This window comes from Heliangelus exortis, chromosome 3, assembly GCF_036169615.1.
Source record: "Heliangelus exortis chromosome 3, bHelExo1.hap1, whole genome shotgun sequence".
Taxonomy (NCBI): Eukaryota; Metazoa; Chordata; class Aves; order Apodiformes; family Trochilidae; genus Heliangelus; species Heliangelus exortis.
The window spans coordinates 31,573,949-31,597,150 of NC_092424.1; the positions used below are offsets into that span (position 1 = coordinate 31,573,949).

General features: G+C 47.4%; 1 protein-coding gene across 3 annotated transcripts in view; it reads right to left on the reverse strand.

Annotated features, from left to right (window-relative positions):
* GALNT14 (polypeptide N-acetylgalactosaminyltransferase 14) overlaps positions 1–23,202 on the reverse strand; it is an 89,646-nt gene that overhangs the window by 46,181 nt on the left and 20,263 nt on the right. For all 3 annotated transcript variants that reach the window (XM_071739871.1, XM_071739870.1, XM_071739872.1), the window contains exon 2: positions 7,802–7,971. In XM_071739871.1, coding sequence (XP_071595972.1) covers positions 7,802–7,971 — 170 coding nt within the window. The remainder of the gene's footprint in view (positions 1–7,801; positions 7,972–23,202) is intronic.

A 23,202-nucleotide genomic window follows, 5' to 3' on the forward strand; every position in this document is an offset into this window, starting at 1 on the left:
ATTACATTTAAGAGGGTCAGAACCAAGGATTTAAAGGTCCATCAGGGATGATAATTTCTGCTTGGAGCTTTCTGGAAATGTGTGGTAAATCAAAGCAGAGAAACTACCATCCCCACAACACCTCCTTAGTCATAACTGGAGAAACATAAACCAAATTCCACAATGTGCTAGCTCAAAAACACTTTAAGCATTCAGGAATATGCAATTGTTGACATCAGAAATCCATGGAGATGGTCCTGAAGAGCTGTCTGTGATCATTAATGGAGCAAGACTTTAAGGTGCTGGGTAGCTGAAGAAACAAACAAGTTTGATAGAAGAAAGTGTCTCATATCTTTAATTACCAATAGTAACGAGTGCCAGAGAATTAGTTCCATTGCTTATTAATACTCAATTTCAATTTAAACCTACACAAACACTGGGTCAATTGAAATACAGAGACATGCACAAAATTAAAGAAACAACTTCATTCTGCTTGGAGCAAGCTATCAGTGTAATTGATGGCACATAATAACTATAACACATTGCAGTATACATATAAGTCAATACATCATAGAAGTCAAAGAGGATGACTCCAGCAGAGAATGACCAGTGGCACCCTGGGAACAGCAGAGCACTTGGTGATGAAGCAATGTCCATGGGGAAGTAATCAGTGGATGCCAGTATGGTTCAGGATGGTGCCACATCACTCTCTGCAGTGGCACTGCAAAGCTTTCTCTTCCCTATAAAAGCCTGAGATCCTCTCTGTCCACTGCACAAAAGGGGACACATGGAGCTTGAAGTGGAGAGCTGATGCCTCTATGGATTTACCAGTGCTGGCACAGCCATTCCAAGGGCCACATCTGAGGCTGAGGTCAATCCCAGTCTATCAGAGAACCCCAACCCTCCCTTGAGGGGGAAGAAGCCCTTCCTCCAGCACAGTGATTGCCATGGGGATACCATACCCTCCCACCAGCTGTTTCTGCAGCTGTTGACACATGATGCAGCATCACTTTCACTCCAGTACGTTGCTTGTTCCAGAGGAGCCCAACCTGTACTTTTCATCTGATATTTGAAATAACTTGCTTTTAAATATTGCCTGCTACTTTTAGATGAGTGAGAGTGTCAAAAACTTTTGAGATCTAAATGATTTTTTTTCCTTTTCAGGATGAGAAAAACAGATTTCTTTGGCCTAAGTTTTCCTTAGTCTGTATTTTTACTTTGATATTCAGTGAAAAGTCTGCTTTTGGTTTATCCTGAAATTGCTAATCCTAGCTTTTCTCCTTTTTTTTTTTTTTTTTTTTTTTTAATAACCAAAGAACCAAAACCTGGTTATTCACTCAGCTCTACAGAGCCCTGTCCAGTGCATAGCCCTTAAATTCAGGCTCCACAGAGGTGGCACTGACAACACCAAGGTAACCCAGGCTTTGGGAGCAGAGTGGATCCTACTTCAAGCTCCAGCCTCTCAAAGGAAAGCAGCAGTGCCTATGGCCAGATGCCACTCACCTTGAAATGGAGCTGTTTGTCCCCAGTGCACAGCAACTGGCAGGTCACTGTCTCTTATTAAATTCTATCTCTTTCCCCTCCCCATCCCTCATCATGACTGGGGCACACAGAAAGATCACCACGCCACAGACAGATATCTAGGGAATAAGCTTTTATCTCTGGGTGAATGTGTTGCAGAAGTGGAGCTAATTAACTGGTGCTCTGTTTTTGAAAAAGGTTACTATTTTATCACATCTTCCATCTTGAGGAATAATTAGCCCTGCCAGTACCAGCTCTGCAGTTTCCCAAGGGACTTAGCAAGAGACTGGAGCCTGGAGACAGACACATTGACAGGAAGATAGACAGCATCTCAGCTCTCAACACCAACTAACCTGCTATGGAAAGAAATAAAACCCTGCTCCAAAAGCTGTAAGCACTCTGCTCATCCAAGTCTTTGCCCTCAGGTAGAGGGGATGCTTTAAAGGAAGGCACTGCCAATTAGCCAAGGGCTTCATAGTTCCAGCACAGAAGCATCACTCCTCTTCTACCCAGATTCTGTCACTGGTGCCAGCTCTGGGGAAGCCTTTTCCCTCATTGCTGCAATGCCTCAATCCACCCAAGAAAAGGGAAATCCCAAAGGCTCCCTCGACTCTTGGATCTCAATGGCAAACCTGTTCTCACAGGAGAAACCAGACACTGAAGCAAATTCCCACAGGGACTGTAGAGAAGAAGGTCCCCCCCCAAGTGCTTGTACAGCAGCACTCATCAGGGGGTACAGCACACGTCCCCCCATGAGGCTGCCAAGAACAGGGCTGGGGTGCAAGCAGAGGAAAAGGCAAAACTGGAAAAGGATGGGGAAAGAGTAATTTCAGATTGACTCAGAACTATTTTGTGCATGCGTTTCTTTTGGCAAAATTCAGTGGACAGGAGGGTGAGGAATTTGAATGAAATCAAATCTGTCACTGACATCAAAACTGTTTCACAGGGAAACAAAACCAAAATAACCTAGGTGAAAGGAAATCTATCACTTGAAGAGGGGGGAGAAACTGATTTCATATTATTTTTTTTTCCTCTGAAACAGCATTTTTTTGGAAGCAAAACATCAGTCCAAACAAATAAACAAAAAAGTGTTCTCCAGGAAAAAGACAGCTAGATGGAGGCTGTGCCTGCTCCCAAGCAAGCTCCTTTGACTCTTCTGGAAAGATACCTGTCCCATGCAGATGCTCTTCCTACCCAGAGAAGCACTGCAGGGCTGGGACGAGGGACAACTTGGAGGAACAAAGCACAGCACACAGGAAACTTAATGTTACACCGTGGTGTTTGCTGGAAGAGTCCAGAGTCACTCTCATTGCCAGGAGCTGGGCTCTGAAACACCTGGTCCCCATGCTGCTGATCTCCTCTGCCCTGCAGACAACTGAGGACACAGCTCAGAAATCATTTCTGCTTGCTGCACAGACAGGTGATGTAACTCACACTCCTAGCACAGCTCTTTCAGATAAAAGTAGGTTGGTCCTACAGAAAAAAAAAAGTCGTCACAGCCACTTAACTCCTGTGGGGCCACATCCTCCTGCATTCAAAACACTTGCTTATACATTTCCATCAGTTCCTCATACAATCTCAGTTTATCTCACTCCTCAAGTCCTTCCCAAGCATCACTCTCATCCTTCTCACTTGAGAAAAAGAAAAGGAGTGGGAGGACTAGGGCTGCAAATCCATCACTGTAAAATAAGCACCTTCATTTGCTATTTCTCTACAGCATCCATGATCGAGACACAACAAACCCTGCTCCTGAGGAAACACCAGACTCCCCCTGGCACAGCATCCTTACTCAGTACCATTTTTAATTAAAGCCTCTCAGCCTGCCTTTCGAGGCAGCATCTCATGATACTTTGGATTGTGTACCTTGGTGACCATGAACATCCAGCACCAGAGCCCATTACTGCAGGACACAGTTTGCAGGCTGGGATAAGCTGAGCTGTGGTCTGAAAACCTGAGTGGAGCCACTGAGCTGCCAGGGTGGAAAGACAAAGGACCTCTGAAAACAACAGCGTGGCCATCCCTCCACTGTGATGCAGGTAGTCTGGAGGTAATGATTACCCTTCATTGCTGCCAAGGAAGTGATGCTAACTGACCTGCCCCAGCACCTCCAGATCCAGGGAGAGATCAGACAGAGGCTGGAGGGCAAAGCAGCATCTCAGGCTGCCTCAGACATCAGAAGCAAAAACTCTGTTGGGTTGGGCTCTCAGCACTTGGAAGCCTCTTGTTGGGTGATTCAGATGTTGGTGGATCCTGGGGAACACACTAACCCTCAGGACAAGCACAAGCAGAGCCAACAGAACCACAGTGAAGCCCCATCACATTCCCAATCCCCATCACATTCCCATTCCCTGCTCTCTGCTGTCCCACCAGCTTTCTCTCCTTAGCAGAGACACTTGGCAGTGTCAGGCACAGGGAGACCACACACACACACACACACACACACACACACACAGGTACCCACACTGCTTATTGTCCTGGTCTACAGCACAGAATATTCAGTCAGCAACTCACAAGACACTTACTGAATAAAAAACAATTTAAAATAATAATAGAAATCATGGAATGATTTGGGTTGGAAGGGATCTTAAAGACCATCTAATTCCAATTCCCCCTGCATGGGCAGGGACACCTCCCATTAGATCAGGCTGCTCAAAGCCCAACCTGGCCTTGAATAATAACAGAATCTCCAGGGGCTTAGTCTGCATTACACAGGAAATGGGATTAGTTCAGCTACAATCCAGAGGCCACAATTGGAAACGTATGGAGTTAGCAAAGGGAAAGGCAACAGTAGGCCAGGAAATCCTCAACTCAGTTCAACTGTTTGACAGTGTCAACTCTTGAACTGTTTGAGTTCAGCAAACCTTCCACCAATTCAAAGGAGGACTGGCTACCACTAGGTACCTCGCTGCTTCTGCAGGTCTGATGTTCAGGTACTGCTGAGGACAGCAGAGCAGAGCCCCACCTCTGCCTTGTCTGTGCAGTAAAAGTCTGTGCATCATGTTTCCCACACATGATGTTCTCCAGACATTAAGTTCTTCCTCTGAGGACTCTCAAGAAACCAGTCAAGAAAGATGAGATGCCTAAATCCCTAAATAGGGTACAAAATGCATTTCTAGCTTCTCAGAGACAGCATTCACTTCAATTAACCTCAAAGAGGTTTCTGCCTAGCAGGCAACATGGTCACACATCCTTTCACATGGTTCAGGAAGTTCAACTGAAACATGAGAAAAATACTGAAACTTTGCTGTGGGGGTGGCAAAGCACTGGAACAGACTGCCCAGAGAGTTTTTGGGGACTCCTCTGAGGACATTCAAAACCCACCTGGATGCAGTCCTGTGTAATGTGCTCCAGGTGATCCTGCTTTAGCAAGGGGGGTTGGACAAGATGATCTCTAGAGGTCCCTTCCAACTCTGATAATTCTGTGATTCTGTGATAAGCCAGGTTTGGCATCAAAACCAAGTCTCTAAGCACAGCCTCCAGTCGGTCACACAGCATGAGCCCTGGGGCCTTGCCAAAGCCCTCTGCTAGCAGTAGCTTGCTCTCCCCTTCACAGGAAGGACCTTTCCTGGACTCTCTTTTCACGTTCTTCTTGCACAACCACCAGCAATTTCTCCCTACTGCTAGAGCAAGCCGTGTTCATTCATGCTTTCCTACTAAGGCTCCACCAGATAGTTCAGGACCAGCTCCCAGGTGGCACAGCAGTGTCAGAGCATCACCTGTGGAAGCTCCCTAGACAACTGCACCATGAGCAAGGATTTTGTTCCAGAGAGGTCTTTGCAAACTCTGCACCCTCCTCTCCCATGCCCAGACCTTCTCCCTCCTCCATTCCTCCAATCAGTACCTGCCTCCACCAGATCTCCTGGCAGCCCCATTTCCTCTGTGGCCACTCTAATGCTCGGCTAATGGTGCATCATCTGCAGCATTATTCAGACATATTCAGCAAATCAGAATCCAATTACTGGGTTAACAAAATCGGAAGCAAATGTAATTAGCCTCAGCCCTTCCCCATGCTATGCCCTCACTTCCTCCTTAACTGAAACTTCTCCTTCAGAGGAGCACTCAGCACCCCATCCATCCACCCAGGAACGAAGTGGTTGATACCACAAAGCAGGAGTATGACAAGGGGGCACCACAGCTGAGCTTCCCCTTTAACAGGGCATATGGTTAACATCCCTGTGTTCTTGTTTGAGCCAGGATAGAACTAATTTTCTGTCTTGTAATTTTACTTTAAGCTAAGACTCTTCTAAGTAGCTGCACTTGCTGAAATTAACAGCCAGTTTCTCAGTCAGTGTCTGCTTCTAGGACTGATAACACTTGATGTTTATAGTTATGGCTAGAGAATGGTATGCAGAGCCAAGGACACTGCCCAGTTCTGAGGAACATCTTATGCTCCAGGAAGAGAAAAGGAGTAAAGAGGTCACACCTGCAATCCTCCTTTAAGGAGGAGAAGCCGAGACAGGTGACCAAAATTGACCAAATAGAGTATTCCATCCCAAATGCGTCATATTTGGTACAAATTTGAGGGATCATGAGGACAAAGCCCCTTCCCTTCAGCCCTTCTTTGCCTCTTCCTGCTTCCTTCAGAACCTGGGAAGATTCCATCCCTTTCTCTGCCTGTGGTCCCAATCTGTGCCAGCCTGAATCTGTGTGTTCCTGCCTCCAGTTTTTGATTGCTGCTGACTCCAGGAGTCCAGCCTGGACTTTTCCAGGGCCTGTCTTGCAGGTGATGTGAGCACTATTAGGGGGAGAGGGGAAGGAATGTGGTATTGTTTTTCCGTGTATTTGCATATATTTAATTATTTTTCCTTTTTTTAATCAATACTGTTTCATTAAAGCTGTGTAGTTTAGTTTCCAACCCAGAAGTCTCTCTCCCTTATTCTCTCTTCTTTCTCCATCAGTGAGGGGAGGGGGATTTATAGAGCATCTATCATTTGGTTACTTGCCAGCCCAGCATTAAACTGTGACACCCTGGCATTAATTTTCTCCAGAAATAGTACACTCACTCTCTGCTCAGCTGTAACAGGCATCTGTCAGGGCTGACAGTTCCTCTCCAGAGAAAGGAGCATCTGGTCCTTACTATGAAAAGTAGCTAAAATAATAAATAAATAAATACATAAATAAGCATGTTGCACGCTCTGTGGCTGGAGAACTGGTGCTGTTTCAGCATTTGAGTCTAAGTGCTGCATTTGGATTGGTATAAAGGAAATTCAGAGTCAAGTCAGATGCCAAGAGTTGAGTTGCTCTGACCTGGGAGCAAAATGTAGCCCAGGCAGCAAGATGCCATGGCTGTGTCCAGCAGGAGACCCCCATTGGAGCAGGATTTTCCCCCAGAAGGGCTCTCAGGAGAAAGCAGAAGAGGATGGCTGTTGCCAGAGGGCTGGGATGTAATGGCGAGCGCAGCTCCTCGGGAAGGGATTGCACTGGCTGTGGGGTGCAGACCACTGGTGGGGGCCAGGGATATGTCAGGGATACCCTTCGAAGACAAGGAGGAAAACTGCATCAAAGGAAACTTGGAAATATTTCCCGCACCAGCAGGACACTACATCATTGCTCTGTCCAGCAATCAATCCCACTGGCCATCAGTGACCTGCAGCTTTGAAGTGCAGCTCTTCCCCAATGAGTTTGGAATGGCAACCTGAATGTGTCTACAGCTGCACCCACAGCCAGCACCAAAACTTGCACCCTGCCCTTCTCACATTGACAGCAGTGAGGGAGTACCACAAGGCAACTCTCACCACAATCCTCCCTGCCTCTCCCAAGAAGTCCTTTGGGTATTGAAGGCTATTTTTGAGCCTGATGCTGCTGGAGCACCCAGTAATCCAACAAGTTCTTAAATTCCTCTGCTCCTCCTTAACCAATAATCCCATTCTCCCCACACTAACTCCTCTCTCTGCAGTGAAAAATAAGTGCTCAACAGTTATTTTATACTCCTTGCACGGTCTCACCATGTATACTGCAGAGCAAGAGCTCCCAGCACCAGAGAACTTTACCCATCGTGGCAATACCCACTACTTGCATACCTGTTACTTTTCTGAATTTAAATTTTTTTCCCTTTATTTCCCTGTGGTCCTGGAATAATTTATACAGGCTTAAATTAATAGGCTTAGGACTGCTAGATATACCAAGAAATCAAGTATAAGATTAAATCCTAAAAATACAACGCAGTCAGAACCAATCCCACTAGGCATGGGTGCATGGCCCAGACCCACCTAGCATCCCAAAAGCGTGGCCCTGAAGAGGAATGGGACTATCCACCCCTAAAATGAAGTTTTGTGAGGAGAAACCAGGAGGGAGGAAGAACCTGTGGTGGCGGGTGTCACGGATGGCACGGTCACTGGGGATCCTCTCGCTCTCCCGCTGGTTAAAGGCATGAAGCCGGTACGGGTCCTCTCCACCCTTCCATCTCCGGGCGCTCAGGTACCTCCGCTCTTCAAACTCATCCCAAAGGTCGTCCCAGTCCACATCTGAGCCCTGTGCATACAAAGTCAGCCCTGTTAGAGACCGAAGAGACTGGAGGACATCTGACCCCACTTCAGAGGTCCCCCCAAGCCCTGCCAGACATCAGTCGGTCAGTCCTGCGGAACTGCCAAGCATGGCAAAAGCAGGGATAACAAGGAGCCTCACTATGTCTTCAGGTTTTGGTTTTTTTCCTAGGTTTTTCTTGAAACAGCCTGTCAAGGAGAGTCTGCCAATCTGAATTTGAAATTACTAATTTGAAAACAAATTCAAGTCTCTGGTGCATCCCTCTCTCAAACAGCACAGTCTCAAGAAATACAAAAGCACAAAGGTCTTGTTAGGGTTTTCACTTCTCTCTAGTCAAAAAACAATGGTATTTTGCACCTCATATCCCTTCATCCCTGTAACCCTCCAGGCAAGAAAGGAACATCAGGAAGGAGCAGTTCCTTCGAACACAATCCCACATTTTCACAGTCTTACCCTGGCCCCAGGGACAGCTTCATCAATGAGACCCCAGAATAAGGGGGCTGTGGTTCTCCCAGCCGAATTTTGGGCCACACTGACCACAGGTCTCCCACCTAGGCCTTCAGCCCTACTGCTGGGAGAAAAGAGGGTAAGAATGTGCCCATGATGTCATTGCCCCTTCAAAAGGATGGAGGAGCTGCTTTTTGAGGTTATTCAAAAGCTCTGATAGCCACCAGTGGGTTTCAGCATCCCTTGGTGGCTTGCTCCCATCAGGGGGGCATTAAGCATCCCTTACCAATGTGATGCTGTTGGGGGTTTAAGAATTCTTCAGTGGCACAGTGCCAAGCCAGCCAGAACACTGCAGCATAATAAGATCTCATCATTACAGCAGAACAACCTCTTTGATCCCAGCCTACGTGTAACAAGGAGGGATGCAAACACTTACAGGCATCTCAGCCCCAAAGAAAAATGTGATCTTATCCAATAATTGATCTTCTTTCTTTCTTTTTTTTCCCCCCCTCCTCAGTTCACACCATAGCAAAGAGGATTTTGCCTGCTAATAGCACAAAGTAAAGCTTCTGAAATGGATGATTTTTATCCCATAATTGATTTTACTCACATCTGGCAGCATGCTTTCTGTAGCTCTAGGAGGATGAGAAGGAAGCACTGGCTCCTGCAAGTGAACCATGGCAGTACCAAGCCAGGTGCCTCAAGCCACAGGATGCTCCACTCTGCCCAGACAACAACACCAGCACACCCCAAAGCCAACAGAGCCCAAGGATGCAGCAGCTTCCAGATACAGGGTTGAATTCATTCTCCCTCAGCTCTGACCCCACAGGCCTCCTAAGGAGTTCTTCCAGTTCTTAGCCTCGTGCAGGGAAGATCATAAGAAACCCCTGACAAGAAACCACTCAGACTGGGAGAATGTTATTCAGGATCAGGAGAAAGTTATTCAAGGCTGTGAGAAAGTTATGAAGCCAGAAAGATCACTGCAGAAGTTTTATGAGGAGGATGTACTGGGCTTTTAGGAGGACTGACAAACAAAGGGTGAAAATACCATTTACAAGGCATCTTGTAAGACATGGTTGAACACCACAGTACAAGATCAGGGAAAAGTGAGGCAATTGCATCTTGGAGTCACTGACGGCCTGACATTTGTACAACTTCATGATCATGGGGCTGGGGGAGGGAGGTGGGGTCTGAGGCCATTAAAACTGCTGCAGAGTTGCAGTCTCTAAATCTCAATGTAGTGAAGAAACGTGAAAGTTGGTTTTATCAAACTTAGTAGGAAGAGAAATGTTTTTTTAAAAGTAGCCACATGGCACTTAAGGCTGTTAGATGTGTATACATACATTTTAAATGTCAATTAAAACAAATAGCCTTGGATCAGACAGAAGGGGAGCATCCAGACAAGCAAGCATCTGATGGCTCAAGCCAGGAGGTTGGTGGATTCCTGTGTGTAGCTGCAGCTCCAGAAAAAATGAAGCTTCTGCACAAGCTGCAAGGGCAGCAAAGATCTGGCAAGGCCAGAAGCAGGAGTTTGGTGAACGGGAGGGTCCTCGCATGTGCTTCAAGGTCTGGGATGGCATTTCCCCAGCATCCATCTATCCCCACTGCTGTCCTGTTACTGTGGGATCTCAGTGGAAAATGGATACATGGACAAATAACCAGCGGCTTATCCTATGGCCTTTGCTTCTCATCCTGCCCTGGATATACTTTGCATCCAAGGGTTGCATTCTTGGTTCCCATCACAGTGAAAAACTAATAGTCCCATGAAATCTCCACCCAAAAGATATCAGCCCACTTTGTTTTGCCAAGGCTCTTCTTTTTGGGATGAGGAAAGCTATCAATAGGATGGTTTCTAAATATCAGTCGCTAAATATATATCTGAGATCAAGACCAAAAGATGCCAAATGGGAGATGTAAGAGTGATTTTAATCACTATGTGGACACAAAACAAGCCCAGGGGACTGGGTTAATTTTCTCAGCCAGGAGTAGCTACCCAGGCCTGGTTATGTGCTTTTGATCCACAACTCCTGTCCAGATCTTCTAGATGTTCTTCAATTTTCCATCCTTAACTCCCCACAAGGGTCACTGAAATTGGAGCAAGATACTTGGACACACATGGGCATCAGCCTTAGAAAAAAAAGCAGTGAGGGAACACGAAGCAGGGGCTTCACATTAAAATCTCACAGCTATGCAAGCAGTGGGAGGCAGGAGACATCCCCAACTCACATACAGGGACTTGCCTGTCTCTCAGCATCTGATCAGGCAAGGCATGTTAAAGGGTAAGGAGAAATCCCCTTTGCTCACCCAGGAACAGCACATCCATTGCAAGAGACTGGATAAGGTCTTCGTTATAATATTTCTGCCATGTATTATCACATCTTCCTCACACTAGAATTCTGTCTTGGGAGTTATTTAACTGATGTGCAGAAATCTAAATTTTATTTATTATGATCCAACTCACTTTAGAAGCCAAATTACCCTGCACTAGAAAAGGATCAAGTCAATACCCTACTCGACTTTCTATTTATCTTCTAGAGGGTTTCTCTCTCCAAGTTTCATATTCACTTTTCCTCATGTACTAGTAATAAATTTTCTTTGTTTTTCTTGTAATTAGGTAATCTCTCTTCTAACATTGCAGTTTAGTGGCTGATATTAATGAAAGGAAACCCAGTCAATGCTTAAAAGAGTTTGAGAGATTCTATGAGTATTCAGGAAGGAAAGCAAAATAATATCCAGCTGCTCAGAGAAACAAGTACTGCCCCTTCCAGCAGCACATTGGGGGGTCCCCAGAAGGGTCAGTGAGAGGGACCTCCCCAGGCAAAAAGGACAAAATTCATTGCACAGAGGACCTCCCATCTCATTCCAGCACCCACCCTAGAGCTGGGCTCACAGACAGTTGCCTTCTTCACCAGCTCACTAAAAAGAACCCCAAAGCCACCCACTGAAAGCACTTCCCCAAAACTACCCAGTAAAAGCACCCCCCCCCCCAAAAAACACCCACTAAAGGCATCTCCCAAAACTGCCCAGTGCCTCACCAGTGAAGGGCAAATAGCAAACCCGTGCAGCAAGCACAGGGACAGCTTTTCACTGCAAGCATACATTAAAGATCAAAAGCCTCTCAGTGCAAAGATGTAATCTGTCATGTGTCTTAAATCATGGATCAAAAAAAAAGAGAAAAAATATATAAAAAAAGAAAGTGTTGCTAAGGGGGAGAGCAGGTCATTAGCAGTAAAAATACAATTTTCTGGCAACTGCTAATGCCTTGTTTATGTAGATTTCTGTGAATATGACATTTTAATGGCATAATAATTGTGTGATTACAGTACAGCAGGGATCACTGGAGCAGGAAGGAGGAATGATCAACCCAGCTGGCTGCAGCTGTGGGCCCACAGCGTCCCCACAGGATGCTCTGTTCCCCCCTGCCTGCACCCACAGGCAGTCCCTGGAACCCCTCACCAGTACAGTAGCAGGCTGGATGCTGGGTTGGGAGAAATGCCCAGCTTCAGCAGCACATCAGCTACCGTGCCATGGCTATCAGGGAAAGGGCATTTCAGGTGAAAATCCTGACCCAAGCAGAGCTGCTGTTGACTGGGAATGGGAAGGTCACTCTGGTCCCTGAGGCCAGCCTCCAGCTTTCCAGGAAGAAAAGGAAGGGACAGCACAAGCCAAAAGTGGATTCTGATTAACTTTCTTCCTTTGTGGCACTATTTAAAAATAAGTAACTGAAGCCTTTGCTAAAATAAAAAGCATTTGCCTTTTGGGGCTGCCGGGTGTTGCCAATAGGCTGAGGTGAATTGGGCAGGCACTGTACACATCCTTTTGGGGGAAGCAAACCCAAGGGAGCCTGGAGGGCAGGCAGGGCTGCTGTGGAGCTCCTGTTTTTGGCCAGGCAAAGAGAATTTGCCTGTAGGTGTGTGACAATGACCCCAAAAAGGTCTGACTGCTGCCAAATGTGCCTCTACTTCAACCTAACTCACATCCAGAATTGCCTGGAAAAATCTCATCCCTACATAATCCCTGATCCAAGTACTCACTGCTGAGCCTCCGTCCTTGGAATAAGACATTAAAAAAAAAAGAAAGCAGGAAGGAGGAAATAAAATTGGAGCCTAGCAAAAGCTCCAATAAACAATTAGAAACTTAGATATCTTGTAGCATGCTGCTTGCCATGCTTGTTCACTACTCTGCTGGTAGGATGGTTGGCTGGCACAGCTCAGAGAGACTAGAGGCAGAGGGCAAAGCTTCACTAGGAATTGCATCCAGGCACTATACAAATGAGAGTTAAATGTGTTGCTGAAGCACAGGGGGCCCTGGAAGCAGAAGGTTCAATTATGGAGCTGTTACCAGCCAGGCACTAATGCCATCTGAAAGGATTTTAATACTTCAAACAGGGTTAGGGCTCATCCCTCCTTGTCCCCCAGTGCTAGCTCATGCTCTATGAGGGACAGCAGCCCCAGAGAGGAAAGAAGTGGGGCAGCATGACACTGCCTTTGTCTTCTTCCCTCTCTTGTCAGCGTCACATGCCATGTGACACCAAGATCCCATTGAATCCCCATGGTGACCTCCATCATTTCCAACATGCTGAGAAACCTCCTGCCTCCCTGTGATGATGGAGAAGAGTGGATGATCCAGGCCACTAACCTCTAGAAACAACTTCCAGCTACAAAATTCCCTGAATTCCCACTTGGAAAGATGTTCTTCCTTCTTGGACACCCAAAACCAGGTGCTTTGGTATAGTTTTTCCAATGCCAGCAGCTTGGCTTAGCCCCATGTGTGCAGTGCTGTGCATCTCAATTGTCCCATCCCCAAGATATCTGGGGAGACACAGGCACCACAACCATGGTCTTTGCCCTGTCTGAATAGTGCTTGGCAGTGCCAAAATCAGGCTGTGGGTCTCTGCAGAATAGGCTTTGTACCCATCTAGTGCATCAGGTACCATATAGGCTCTTGAAGGGTAACACGCTGCATCTTTTTTCTCCTACTCCCTCCCCCAAGCTGTACAGCCCCCAGTCCAATCAAACACTTAAATACAAACTTAAGCAACTCCAGGCATTTGGAGGAGCCCACAGCAATCCCTGTTTAAATACCTGCTTAAGTGCTTTGTTGGCTCAGTGCCACCTTCTCCAGCTTTGTGCCGACACCAACCACACACCAGAAATGGAGGAAGCTCTGGGCCCCAACTATCATCTGCCCCTTATTAGTCTTCTGCCCCATAGGGATTTAAGCTCTGGTTCCTTTCTCTAAGGGATGTGAAGCTGCTCCTCCTCTTGCACCAGTACCTGGGCACACCATGCAGTTCAGTGGCAGCTCCTTCAGAACCTTGAGGAAAGCACAGCAGACCTATATCTGCCAGGATCCCAACCTGTCCCAAGGAAGACCAGCACCTCCCACTCCCTGGAGGTGATTTACTGCCTCTCAAGGGAAACTTGCAGAGCTCATTCTGCTTTGATCCCACCTGCTGGGGTAAGAATGAAAAAAAAAATAAAATAATACAGATACCTAATAAAAGGAAAACACTTCTCCAGCAAAGCCTGTCCTGCAGCCATGGCCCCTGAAGAAGCTTGGATTCACCATTAAGCTTCTTGCTGCCAATGACCTTTCCCTGCCTGTGCAGATTGATGGGTGTGCTCCTCCTCTGCTAGCTCAGCAGGGAACACAAGTCCCTATAGATCTTCCAGACCACTTTCTCACTTGGCTCTGAGGCCAGTGCCATGTTTAGGCAATTTAAGACACCTACTGCATCAGGCAACAGGAAAAGTGGCCACGGAAGACAACTTGAGTTTGAATAACAGGGAGAGGACTTGACCTTCAAGAACTATGGCTGCTACTACTGCCTGGATGGAAACATCCCCATTCAGGCTCTCCAGTGTCTTCCTCTGATCATCCTCACGCTCAACTACCATCAGCACAGGCTGTTGGCCACTGATTCACAGCAAGGAACTAGCCCAGGGCTAGGGCAACTGGGACATCATTAAGCTGATCACAGCAAGAACCAGCTGTATGCATTATCTTCTTTTCTTTATCTGTGGTAAACAACATGCAGGGTCTGAAACATCCTCCAGAGGTTTCAATCTGCTAAAGTCTCCGGCCAAACACAACGGCACAAAAAGCCACCAGGAAATTATTGATGCTTTTCCAAGTAAGGACACCACAAAGCTTTGATTTTAAAATGGACAGCCAGGGCAGCAACCAAAATGGGGAATTTATTTGCAAATCAGACACAAAGGACTCAGAGTTGCAGGGAGGGAAAGATGACAGATTCATTGCTTTGATGAAAGGCCAAATTTTATTGCCAGGCTTCCCTTAGGAGAAAGCAAGTCAGCTCAGAGTTCACATTGTGCTTATAAGCAAGCACTTGCCATGCAGTGCCAGGATAAAATATATCCCCACCTCCCAGAGGCAGCCTGGGCCTGCACTTCATGCCTGAATGGTGCTCCTCTTCACTGGCTGTAGCATCAGGCCACCAGGTAAGAGGCTGCATGGGGGAAGCCAGCCAGTGTCACACCCCTCTCCCAGATTCCACAGAATTCCCATGGTGATCTCCATAATCTCCAGCATGCTGCAGAACCTCCTGCCTCCCTATGATGATGGAGAGAGTGCAAGATCCAGGACAATGAACTTTAGAAACAACATCCAGCTATTAAATTAAGTACTTGTATTCCCACTTGGAAAGATGCTCTCCCTTCTTGAACCCCCAAAATCAGGTGCATGCATCTGTACATGGCTGTACAGAAGCACTTTGTTGTATAAAGAACACAGACTTTAATTCTTTGAAATAATAAATTGGCCCACAGGGTAGCCTGACACATGAAGACGATTCCTGTATAATTAAGAAGAAAAGGAAGCCAATTATAGGAAGCCTGGAAAACATTGCTGCCTGCTTCTGTTTTATTTATATGTTACACTGTATAATGAGCTCAATATTTAAGAGGTCATCACAAACCAAGCTGCAGACTGCAGAAAAGAGAAGACCCAGCTTTGTCAGTGCCAGGAGACAAGCAGGAGGATGGAGGGGGTTTTTTGGTCATCTCCTCTTCCCCCTACCTGCAGATCCCTGGAGATGCTGTGGGACTGCTCGGATCACCAACCACACTCAACTGCTTGAGCACAGTATAGATCAGTCTTTCCAATAAACTACCAAAAAAGGTCCGGGCTCCCCCACAACTCCCTGAGGAAGGATAAGCAAGGTCAGCATAAGCCTGCTGAACTCTTCTAATGGGTCTGCAAACAGCAGTCCTGGATGGTAAACATGATGAAATAGGTTTTAAGAGTCTACAAGAACTTCCACTGAGGATATTTTTAATTTTTTTAAATTTCAGATTTAAATAAAAATAAAATAAAAATAAAAAAGGCTGGAAAACTGCTGCTCTGACAACATCTCTGCTCCATGGTGGTCCCCAGCATGTTGATGGCAATTCTTACACACTGCTGCTTCCACCAGTGTTGGGACACTTGCCCTCTCCCTCTTTTCCTGATGCCAGCTCCCCTGACTGTCATTGCACCCCACCAGAGGGAGACCCCTGGGCATCCCTCTCTGAGCTCACCATGGTGTCAGGAGATGGCAAAGAGCATCTTTGTTATTGTGCCTTGTTATTGTGATTTGTTATTGTGCCACACTAACAGGAGCAGACCCCCCAAGGCTCGCTGCCACTTCTGCCTGCAGACCAGACTGGGAGAGCCCAGAGCTGCTTCCCTCAAGGTCAGCAGCAATTACACAGGCCTCTAATTGGGAAACAAAGGAAGGCAGCATCCCACGCCAGAGAGGTTCAGCATGTTCCCAGGACCAAAGAATCATGGAATGGTTTGGGTTGGAAGAGACCTTAAAGATCATGTAGTTCCAACCCCATTGCTATGGGCAGGGACACCTCCCACTAGACCAGGTTGCTCAAAGCCCCATCCAACCTGGCCTTGAACACTTTCAGGCATGGGGCATCCAGAGTGTCACTGGGCAATCCGAGCCAGTGTCTCACCACTCTCATAGTGAACACTTTCTTCCGAACGTCTAAATTAAATCCTGCCTCTTCCAGCCTGAAACCACTAGTTCTCATCCTCTCTCTATGTGACCTTGTAAAAAGTCCCACCCCAGCTTTCCTGAAGACCTTTCAGGTACTGAAAGGCTGCTGTAAGGTCTCCCTGGAGCCTTCTCCACACTAACCAACCTAGGATCTCTCAGCCTGTCTTCATAGGTGAGGTGCTCAACATCAGTTTCATGGCCCTCCTCTGGGCTTGCTCTCGTCAGAGATCAAACATCTTTGGGAAGAGTCCAGACCCATGGTGGGTAAATGGAGGGGTGAAAGGGAGGTCCTGCATGGACAGACAGAGTTTTGTTTTCCTTCTATGCCTTTTCAGGACAGATATGAGCTGCTTCACACACATGAAGATCAAAACAGCCTTCCCAGGCTTCAGCAGGAGGAGCAGATTGTTTAGTATTTAGGAGCCCATAGCTGCACTCCAGCTGAGCTTTGCTCATCCCTCTGCATAAAAGCCAAAGCTCCTACCAAACTACAGAGCTTGAGGACCTCAGAGGTCAGAGAATGTCTCCTCCTTCACCACCAAGCCACGGGTCCCATAATCTGGAGGACAGCCAGGGATGGGATGCATCAGGTGGAAAGGAAAGGGGAGAGGGGAGCAGGGAGGGAAGAGGAAAGAAGCCAGCAGATGGAGTCCTGCTCTGAACCCAGCCCATTAAAAAGCAGGTGGCTAATCCACACCAAACCTCCCAAGCAAGGATGGGATTGTGCTGTTAATACAGTCACCACCTTCTACCCTGACATGGGTAGAGCCAGGTCTATTCCATCTGGTAATTGCTTCCATGGGGATCTTTACATAGCTTTAGAAATTAATGCTACTATCCCTCCATAAGCAGCCGTCCTTCAAAACCAAGCAGCAATGAGAGGTGATGGATAACAGCAGTATATTAACTTGAAGGAAAAAGTGCCTCCAAGGGAGAGAAAGCTCAGCCTTGGGGTTACTTTGGTTTATTTTAACAAGAGGGAAAAAAACGCAGATGTTATAAAAATATATTCAAGAAAAAAAAAAAGAAAAATAACAAAAATGGAAACACACAAGGCAGTTAATATGTATGACTTTATTTATCTTCAGGAAGCCACTGGCTTGCCTTTCCCCCTCTGTCAGCTAACTGCTTGAGAGCTTTACCAAATTCCTTGCCAAGCTCTGCTGCCTTTACAAAGGCAAAACCTGCTCCTGGGAAGGACAAGAAGAGCCATAATATTCAAAACTCTCAGCTTGTGAAAATAATTTCCAGCTCTGGAAAAGCTCCATCCTTGCCCCCCAGTTCCTGCGCCTGGAGTTAACTCACAAGACTCCCACTTAGTGGGAGGCTCCCCATTGAAGCACAACCTGCACTAAGCAACTCCAGCAGAAAGGCTTTTTTTCTTTCCTCTTCAGAGTGGGAAGAGTGAAGGAAAACCCTTGCTGGCGACAAACCAAAATACCCCAAGCTCTTTTGGAAAGCTTTCCTGATGGACACACTCCATGCATGCAGTGATGTGCTGCAGGCCAGTCCAAACCAAGCCACACCAAGCAGCTACACTGGTGCTGGCAGAGAAAATCTCAGTTAGAGCACAGCCTCTCCAACATAAAAACACCACCAGAAAGTACACAGGCTGCCCTACCTTGCACTGAGAGAACGGAGGAGACAGGGTTGGGTTTTCTGCAGTTGGAAGGGGCAGCATGGGCTGTGAAGCACTGACTCATGGTGCGTCCTGCAAACCCCCAGTGCAAAGCCAGAGCATGGGACCCACCAGTGCCTGCCTGTCAGACACCACACCACCATCAAAAACCACTGTTGACCCACCTCCTAATCTGACAAACAATTATTTTGCAGAGGGGCAACTGCTTCTGTAACCCAGAGCTGGTCCTCAACATGCAGGTGGAGGGAGATGAAGCACAGGGCATGATGGTCCAGGGAACATGTGCTACCCAGGTGCCAGCCCATCCTCCCCACAAACCTCCTCAGGGAGAAATTAGATGTAAAACATTTTTGACAGCAAGAACTGATCTAAACCTTTGATCCTTCAGTACCTGCTGCTCAAGCACCTATGAAATTCCAGGCCTGGGAGCAACATGACTGACAGCACCAAAGATACAGCAGCATAATTTAGAGCGTATGTGTCAGCCAACCTTCTCCTATCTTGGCTCAGTAATAGGGATTAAAAAAAAAAAAAAAACAGCTCTTGGCTAGTGAGAAATGCACCATGTAGCAAGGTAAGATGAGTTGGAAAACAAGCCTGTTGAGGAAGGACTGCAGGTCCCACTGCAGGAGCCTCAAGAAAGGTGCTGCACTTTTGGATGATGCCAGCTTAGCCGGGAATGGGGAGACCAGAGGCAGGGCATGGCTGGAGTGACCTGGCCAGGCAGATCACAGGTAGATCTCTAGGATCTGCCCACCTTCCAGCAGCCCAGCTCTGCTGCTTGCATGAGCAAACCCTGAGGAGAGCTGCAGCCAGGCTTGGCAGCAGGGGCCATGAAGCAGGGACAGCCTGAGGACAACAAAGCTGGCAGCAGGGGCCAAAGTTTGTGTTGTGTATTTTCGGGTAGAAGAAAAAACCCAAAGCCGTAACTGGTCTTGTAGCAACTGACAACAGCAACTCCAGTGCTCAACACAGACATGGTTTTACTGGGAGAGGAGGAAGAGCAACCAACTCTGGGATCCAGCAGCTCAACAGCTACTCTCCAGCAACTCAAGAATCTCAAACCCATTAGAAGGAAAACAAGGCAGAGACAAGGTTTGTAATGTCTCCACTGCTCTCTAACACTGCTACCTCTTCTGTACCCGCATTGGCTTCACAAGACATGCAAGGGTAGGGCAAGCACGCCAACAAAAGAAGGAGAGCAATGCTTGAGTTTCCTCACTGGTATCCCCAAGCCTGAGGCCTATGGCCTGCTGCACTTAACACCAGCTGCAGAAGAAAAGACAAAATGGGATGGAGAAGCTTTCTGGCCACCACTCTGCCACAGATGCACACCAGACCAGAGGTCTACCCTCCCTTCTTAATTTGCCGGGTGGTTATGTTATCACCTGCAGCTAACAGTCCAGAGGGTGCTGCCATCCAGCATGACCTGGACAGGCTGGAGAGCTGGGCAGAGAAGAACCTGACAAGGTTCAACAAGAGCAAGTGTAGGGAACTGCTCCTGGGGAGGAAGGACCCCAAGCACCAATATATAGGTTAGGGGTGGATATGCTAGAAAACAGTGCTGAGGAGAAGGATCTGAGAGTCCTGATAAACAGTAAATTATCCATGAGCCAGCAGTGTGCCCGTGTTGCCAGGAAGGCCAATGGAATCCTGGGTTGCACAGGAAGTAGGTCAAAGGAAGTCATTCTTCCCCTCTCTTCTGCCCTGGTGAGGCCACAACTGGAAGACTGTATCCTGTTCAAGAGGTCCCCTGTTCAAGAGAGACCGGGAACTACTGAAGGGAGTCAAGCAGAGGGCAAGAAAGATGACTGGGGGATTGGAGCATCTCTCTTACAAGGAAAGGCTGAGAGAGCTGGGACTCTTTAGCCTGGAGAGCCCTTTAGGCTGAGGGGAGACCTTATTAATGTCTACAAGTATCTGAAGGGTGGGTGCAAGGCAGCTGGAGCCAGACTCTTCTCTGTAGGTTTTCCTTTCTCCTTTCTCTAACACATTGGCAACATCTGATCAAAATTTCTGCACATCTCCAGAAGAAAAAAAAACAAATAATAAAAAATAAAAAAATTAAAAAAAAAAAAAAAGAAAAGAATTTGAAAAAACCCCACTCGAGATAAAAAAAAAAAAATCCACTGCTAAATCAATTGATGCAGTAAACTCAAAAAAACTCCTGAGACCATGGAGATCTGGATGGAAACCATCAACCAGGCACTGAACTTTGCTTCTGCTATCAGAAAAAAAATATAATCAGCATTTGGCACTGATTATCTCACAGACACATGTTTCCCTGCAACAAGGAAAAGAGGATTTTGGAGTACTCGGTAGTGAAAAAGTAGCATGGAACTCTTGGAACTCTTGATGGGCACCTCCTGCTTGGGCATGCACCAGCCCTGTTTACTGATGCAGCTAGCCCACACCTTGCCATGTACCTCCTTGCATCAAACCCCAAAACCTCATCCTCTGCAGTGCAGACAGCAAAGCAGTCCTTTAGGCAGCATTTTGTATTAGCACACAATGTGGGGAGGCACCATGCACACAGGCAAGCAAGAGTGAGCATGGCACAAGCCAGTAACAGGGCTCAACCAGTGGCACCAGCCTCAGACAGAGTGGTAGCAGGCAGGGGACAGCTTCTAACAGCATGGTCAGGTGGCAAGTCAATGCGTGTCCCACTTGTTGGCCATAGTAGCAGGGAGGTGTCACCACCCAAGGCTTTCCCACATGTCTACCAGAAACAAGATGACAGGCAACACCTGCAGGACCTCCAAACTCAAGGAGTCAGCACAAAAGCAGCCCAATGCTCTCTTCAACAAAGAGTGTTCTATGCCAGGTGAACCCATTTTCTCCACCAGAAGCTGTGCAATTTTACCAAAGATGAAGGTCTCTGCTTTCAGAAAGCTGTGAGACTTGAAGTGCCCCACACAGCACAAGGAGCCTCCACAGAGTCTAGACTCTTTCAGCCAGCCCCACTGCCTGGCTGACCTGGGGTCCATCCCAAATGTCTTTGATCCCACTCACTCCTCCAGCAACAAGCTCCCCTTGCCAGCAGCACCCTGCATTAAGGATGAAGTGGGATCAGATGTGGAATAACACAAATGAGGTCACGTTTGCTCCTGACTGCTGCAAAAAAATGAGGAATCAGTCTTCCCAAGCAGATGGAAATGAAATGCTGTTAAAATCCAGTCAGTCAGGAGAAGAAAGGAGAACTGAGACTGGGCTAATGCAGCTTTTCTGCACACAACTTAGGATACACCACTGCAGCACCCAGTGATCCCCAGATACAGGGGGAAGGGACTCTCCTTGCAGAGAACCCAGGTCTCCAGCCATGCTTCCTGGTGGCAAGCAGGGAAGGTGGGGAACAGACACAGCAAAGAGGCTTGCCCCAGCTGGAGAGAAGTCTCCCACCACACCCCTGTACGGGTCTATGTCACTGCAGATGAAAAAAAATGCTTCTGTTGCCTGGATGCTCCTGGAAGTGGTGATGCTGTTTCCTTTAATACTGTTCATTCATCAGCTCATTCTGCCTTCCTCACCTCCTTGCACATCCCTCAGCATCCCTGAGCATCCACTCAGCCACAGGCATGCCCCTACCTCCCCTCACTCCCCAAGCCCTTGGCACAGCCACAGCATGCCTCCAGAGAAGGTGGCAATACAGAAGGCTCAGGGGTACATTCAGTCTTTGATAGGAACACTGGAACAAGCAAAAGCCACACGACCTCATGGAAGCAAGGGTGGGGAGCAGAACCCCTGTAGATGGAGAGGACCTGATAAGGCACAGATATGCTCCTCCACAGATCCTTCCCAAAAAGGCAGCAGTCAGAACTGACATCTTGCCATCCCTGAAGCACCTCAGCCAGCACTGGTCTTGATGGCTCTAAAAAAACCCCACCTGGCTGTTTTTATATTTGACTTACTGCTCCTAAAGGCACCTCCAAAGCACAAGCTCCAACTGAGCATCCTAAGTTCCAGCTGTGAGTTTTCACACTCCTTCTTCTCTGGTTGAAGCCCAAAGGAGAAGATATTTTCAGGATGCAAAAAGCTCTAAACACATCACCACAGGCTCCCAGCTCAAACCTGGATCACCTGCCACAGGCTCATGCATGGTCCCATAAAAGGAAGGACACAGAACCTCATCTGCAGTGCCCACCACAGCCCTGGCAAGCCTGTGTGGAGATGGTCCCTCTGCAGCCATGCATTGCCCACATCAATGCATGTTCCCAGGGAGATGCACCAGAAATAACTGGTTACACAAGCCAAGGCTTTTTCTCCTATGCAGGCAAAGAGAGTTTGAATCCCAAACTACCAGGTACAGCTGAGCATCTCAATGCATCCTCCCCCTTTGTAAAGCAGAAAGAACAAATACTCAAGGGCAATGAAATGGACCTAAAAAACTGATGAAACAAAAGAAGGCCAGAGGGAGGTAATGATGACTTGTGACATCTAGGCTGTTGGAGGTCTGTGTGGCAGAGGGTTTCTACTCTTGGTCTGCAAGTGACCTTTATGTCTGCTCTAAAGTAGGGACAATAGTGCTCACTTAGAGTCTCATGCTGAATTAATCATTGCAAAGTGCTCTACAGCTCAGCAAGAGATAGTACAGCAGGGCTAAGGATGATCATTGCCATACCCAGCAAGACTAATGGTCTGTACTATGCTACCATCCCTGTCAAGCCATCCCTAACACCACTTAATGCTTCAGATGAGGATGCATGGTAATGCTCTGCAGCAGGAGTTCACCATCCTACCTGCCCCAGACAGGCATCCTCCCAGCTGCAGTTGTACACTGTTGTACCCCCCAACTCTAATACCACTGAGCTGGGGAACATGGTGTTCAGAGGAGCAGGGAAAAAGAACAAAAAAAAAAAATCTAGCGATGCTGAGGGAAGCAAGATGTTTTAAAAGGCTTCCTCCTCTCTGCCAGCTTCTGACCTCCTATTGGGCTCTTTGCCTGTAACACAGCATTGGGCAAGGCCCAACACAGCAAGTATGGGCAGGGCCTCTCCAGGGGCTGGTATTTCCCAAGCAAAGGCCAGTGCAGTGTAACACATCCAAGCAAAGGGCCATCATGAAGGTTTTGGTCCCCAAAAGCCTGCAGCAGGCTTCTCTCTACATCCTATGTGGAAAGTAGTGT